Consider the following 3372-nt stretch of genomic DNA (forward strand, 5'->3'; position numbering starts at 1 on the left):
GTAGCGGTAACGAGGGCAACGGTAACGAGGGCAACGGAACTAGGGCAACGGAACTAGGGTAGCGGTAACGAGGGCAACGGTAACGAGGGCAACGGTAACAAGGGCAACTGAACTAGGGCAACAGTAACAAGGGCAACGGAACTAGGGCGACAGTAACGAGGGCGATGGAACTAGGGCGACGGTAACGAGGGCGACGGTAACGAGGGCGACGGAACGAGGGCAACGGTAACGAGGGCAGCGGTAACTAGGGTAACAGTAACTAGGGCAACGGTAACTAGGGCAACTGCAGCGAGGGCAACTGTAACAACTCTTCAGGGCCCGGCGGGGGTGGGGGGGTTTCCCGGGCTGTTTCCTTTTTCTCTCTTTGACAGAATCAAGGCAAAAGGCCACACACAGATCATCTCACCACAGCAGTGCTCACTGTGATGGCATTTTCTGAGCCAATCTGTTATTTAGCTAAAAGGGGACCTCAGGAGATGCTTTGATTCAAGGCTGAAAGTATCTCAGGGTCATAGCTTCAGGGACTCCTAGTCTCAACTGGTCCAGTAAGTCTGGACTTTTTATTTTGTTTTATTTTTTTTATTGTACTTCAGGTGAAGGCTTACAGAACAAACAGTTTGTCATGAAACAGAAGTACACATGTTGTTTTATGACATTGGTTAACAACCCCACAACATATCAACCCTCTAACTTCTCAATCTTTTTTTTTTTGGTGAAAATACACATAGCCAAAGATACACCATTTCAAAAATTTCTACATGCACAGTTCAGTGACATTGACTACACTCTTCCAATTGTGCTGGTATTCTCACTTAAGATGAAGGCTTACAGAACAAAATAGTTTCACATTTAACAATTACTACAAATGTTGCCCTATGACAATGGTTAACGATCTCACAACACATCAACAATATCCTTACTCAACCTTGGGTTCCCTATCACCAGCTTCCTTGTCCCCTTCTGCTTTCTGGCCCTTGTCACTGGACTCCTGTACCTCGTTAGTCTCATTTGGTTTTATGGGGCTGTCCACTCCCAGGCAAGTCTGGACTTTTTAAGAATTTGAGGTTCTGTCCTGTATTTTTCTCCCACTCTGTCAGGATCCAGCTATTGTGGCCGTGATCAGAACGGTCAGTAGTGATAGCTGGGCACCATTTAGTTCTTCTGGTCTCAGGGTGGATAAGGCCATGGTTCTTGTAGACTGCTTGTCCTATACACTGGTTTCTTCTCTGAGTCTTTGGTTTCCTTCTCTCTCTCTTGCTTTGGACGAGTAGAGACCAACAGTTGTATCTTCGATGGCCCCTCACAGGCTTTGAAGACACAGATGTAACTCACCAAACTAGGCTGTAGAACATAAACTTTACGAACTGTATTGCGCCAGTTGACTGAGTTGCCCACCAGACTACGGTCCTAATCCTTCAAACGCAGACCAATCCTGAGAGGTGTTTGGTTATGTCTAAGAAGTACACATAACTGTGCCCCCGTGTGCTTTATTGTTCGTTTGGATATATAGGTATGTACACGTATTATACACGTGTATACATGTGTGCACACATACATGTGCTTATGCACACCTGTACACGTATGTACTTACATACACACGTACATAACCACACGTATATCTTTTGGTGGTTGTTGCCGTTGCAAAATTATATACGTCGCAGCATTTACCGGAAGCATCCTTTTTCTTGTGTACTTCTTAGTGACGTCGTGCACCTTGGTCAGGCTGTGTGCACGTCACCACATTCTATGTACACCTTTATTTTATTACGTGGTTCGTGTGGTTTGACCTATGTTTTCAGGGGATGCTCTAAATATTGTGAAATAGTGAGGAGGTGAAGCAACAGTTCACGTGTGTGCTTTAAATTGTTCCAGGTGTGGCCTGAAGTGACCGACCCTGAGAAGTTTGTGTATGAAGACGTGGCCATCGCTGCGTACCTGCTGGTAAGGCTCCATGTGATCTGTGTTTGTGGGGAGCGGCGAGGGCTGCTTCCGGCAGATGCTACAGCATTGACGGTCGCTCATCGAGGCCACAGCTGACGGTCAGTTTGTGGCTGTCATGGGGTTGTCACACACGTGACAGTGTTCCTTTGCATAGTGTTGTTGCCTGAAAATAGAACAAACTTGAGTTGTGAGTAAACCACAAAGTGCTGGCCGGCCTGGTCTGTCAGGCATGGCCCCTGACTTAATAGTCTTGATTTTCTCATCTGTAAAGTGCTTAGGCTAGATGATTTTCAATTTCCTTTCAACTGCAATTCTTCTTAGGACTTTTTAGAAATAGCATTTTTGTTTCTGATTATCAGAGTATCTAGAATTTGAAGAATATAGGCCAGACCCCGAGATGACCCTTTTAATGTGGACTTTGAGCAAAAGAAGAGAGTCTTAGGTGCCCCAGGCAGGCCCGAGGGCTGTCGACACGTGAACCACAGGGTGGAGGCCTGGCTGGCCTGCTTGTCTGTGTGTTCCCTGACAAGCCCAGGCCGTAGCTGGGCCTTGCCGTCTGGTTGGGGATGTGGGATTTGTAATCTCAGTGGCCTGCTTGTTTCTGTGGTCTGTGACGAGCCCAGGCCGTAGATGGGCCTCGCCAGCTGGTTGGGGACGTGGGATTTGTAACCCCAGTGGGATCTATGTCTGAACTTTTCTTGGGTAGAGTGGATTATGAACTGGCCTTTCCTTCCTTCCTTTTTTATTTCTTCTTTCTTTCCTGTTTACTTAGATCCTGTGGGAAGCAGAGCGAGCTGAGCATGGAGTGACCAAGAAGCAGTCCTTCGTGGACCTGGGCTGCGGGAACGGCCTCCTGGTGCACATCCTCCGCCAGGCAGGGGTAATGCTCCACTCGGGCCCCTCCTCCAGCGTGTCTGCAGAGCAGCCCAAGGTCCACTGATGGCCGTTCCCGTTGGTACAGTCTCGGTTCAGAGTCTGCCTGGCCGTCGGAATGGTGACTAGTCAGAAACTCCTGTTTATTGGTGAAACGAGGGAAAAACCAGCGACCTCGTTAGACTCTCACAGCGGTTCCCAGCATGTTCTCGTCTGAGCCTGTAAAATGACAGGCCGTGAGGTGATGGGGTTTGAGGTGGTGAGCCATAAGGTACAGACTGTGACAGGCCGTGAGGTGACAGGCCGTGAGGTGGTGGGCCGTGAGGTACAGACTGACAGGCCGTAAGATGACAGGCCGTGAGGTGGTGGGCCGTGAGGTACAGGCTGTGACAGGCCGTGAGGTGGTGGGCCGTGAGGTGGTGGGCCAGGTACAGACTGTGACAGGCCGTAAGGTGACAGGCCATGAGGTGGTGGGCCGTGAGGTACAGGCTGTGACAGGCTGTAAGGTGACAGGCCGTGAGGTGATGGGCTGTGAGGTACAGACTGTGACAGGCCGTG

At 49.3% G+C, this 3372-nt stretch overlaps 1 protein-coding gene across 2 annotated transcripts in view; it reads left to right on the top strand.

Moving 5' to 3' along the window:
* TRMT44 (tRNA methyltransferase 44 homolog) overlaps positions 1–3372 on the top strand; it is a 29034-nt gene that overhangs the window by 7497 nt on the left and 18165 nt on the right. For both annotated transcript variants that reach the window (XM_004383554.2, XM_023737976.1), the window contains exons 4-5: positions 1873–1941; positions 2714–2821. In XM_004383554.2, coding sequence (XP_004383611.1) covers positions 1873–1941; positions 2714–2821 — 177 coding nt within the window. The remainder of the gene's footprint in view (positions 1–1872; positions 1942–2713; positions 2822–3372) is intronic.

Source organism: Trichechus manatus, unplaced genomic scaffold (assembly GCF_000243295.1).
Source record: "Trichechus manatus latirostris isolate Lorelei unplaced genomic scaffold, TriManLat1.0 scaffold00111, whole genome shotgun sequence".
Classification (NCBI taxonomy): Eukaryota; Metazoa; Chordata; class Mammalia; order Sirenia; family Trichechidae; genus Trichechus; species Trichechus manatus.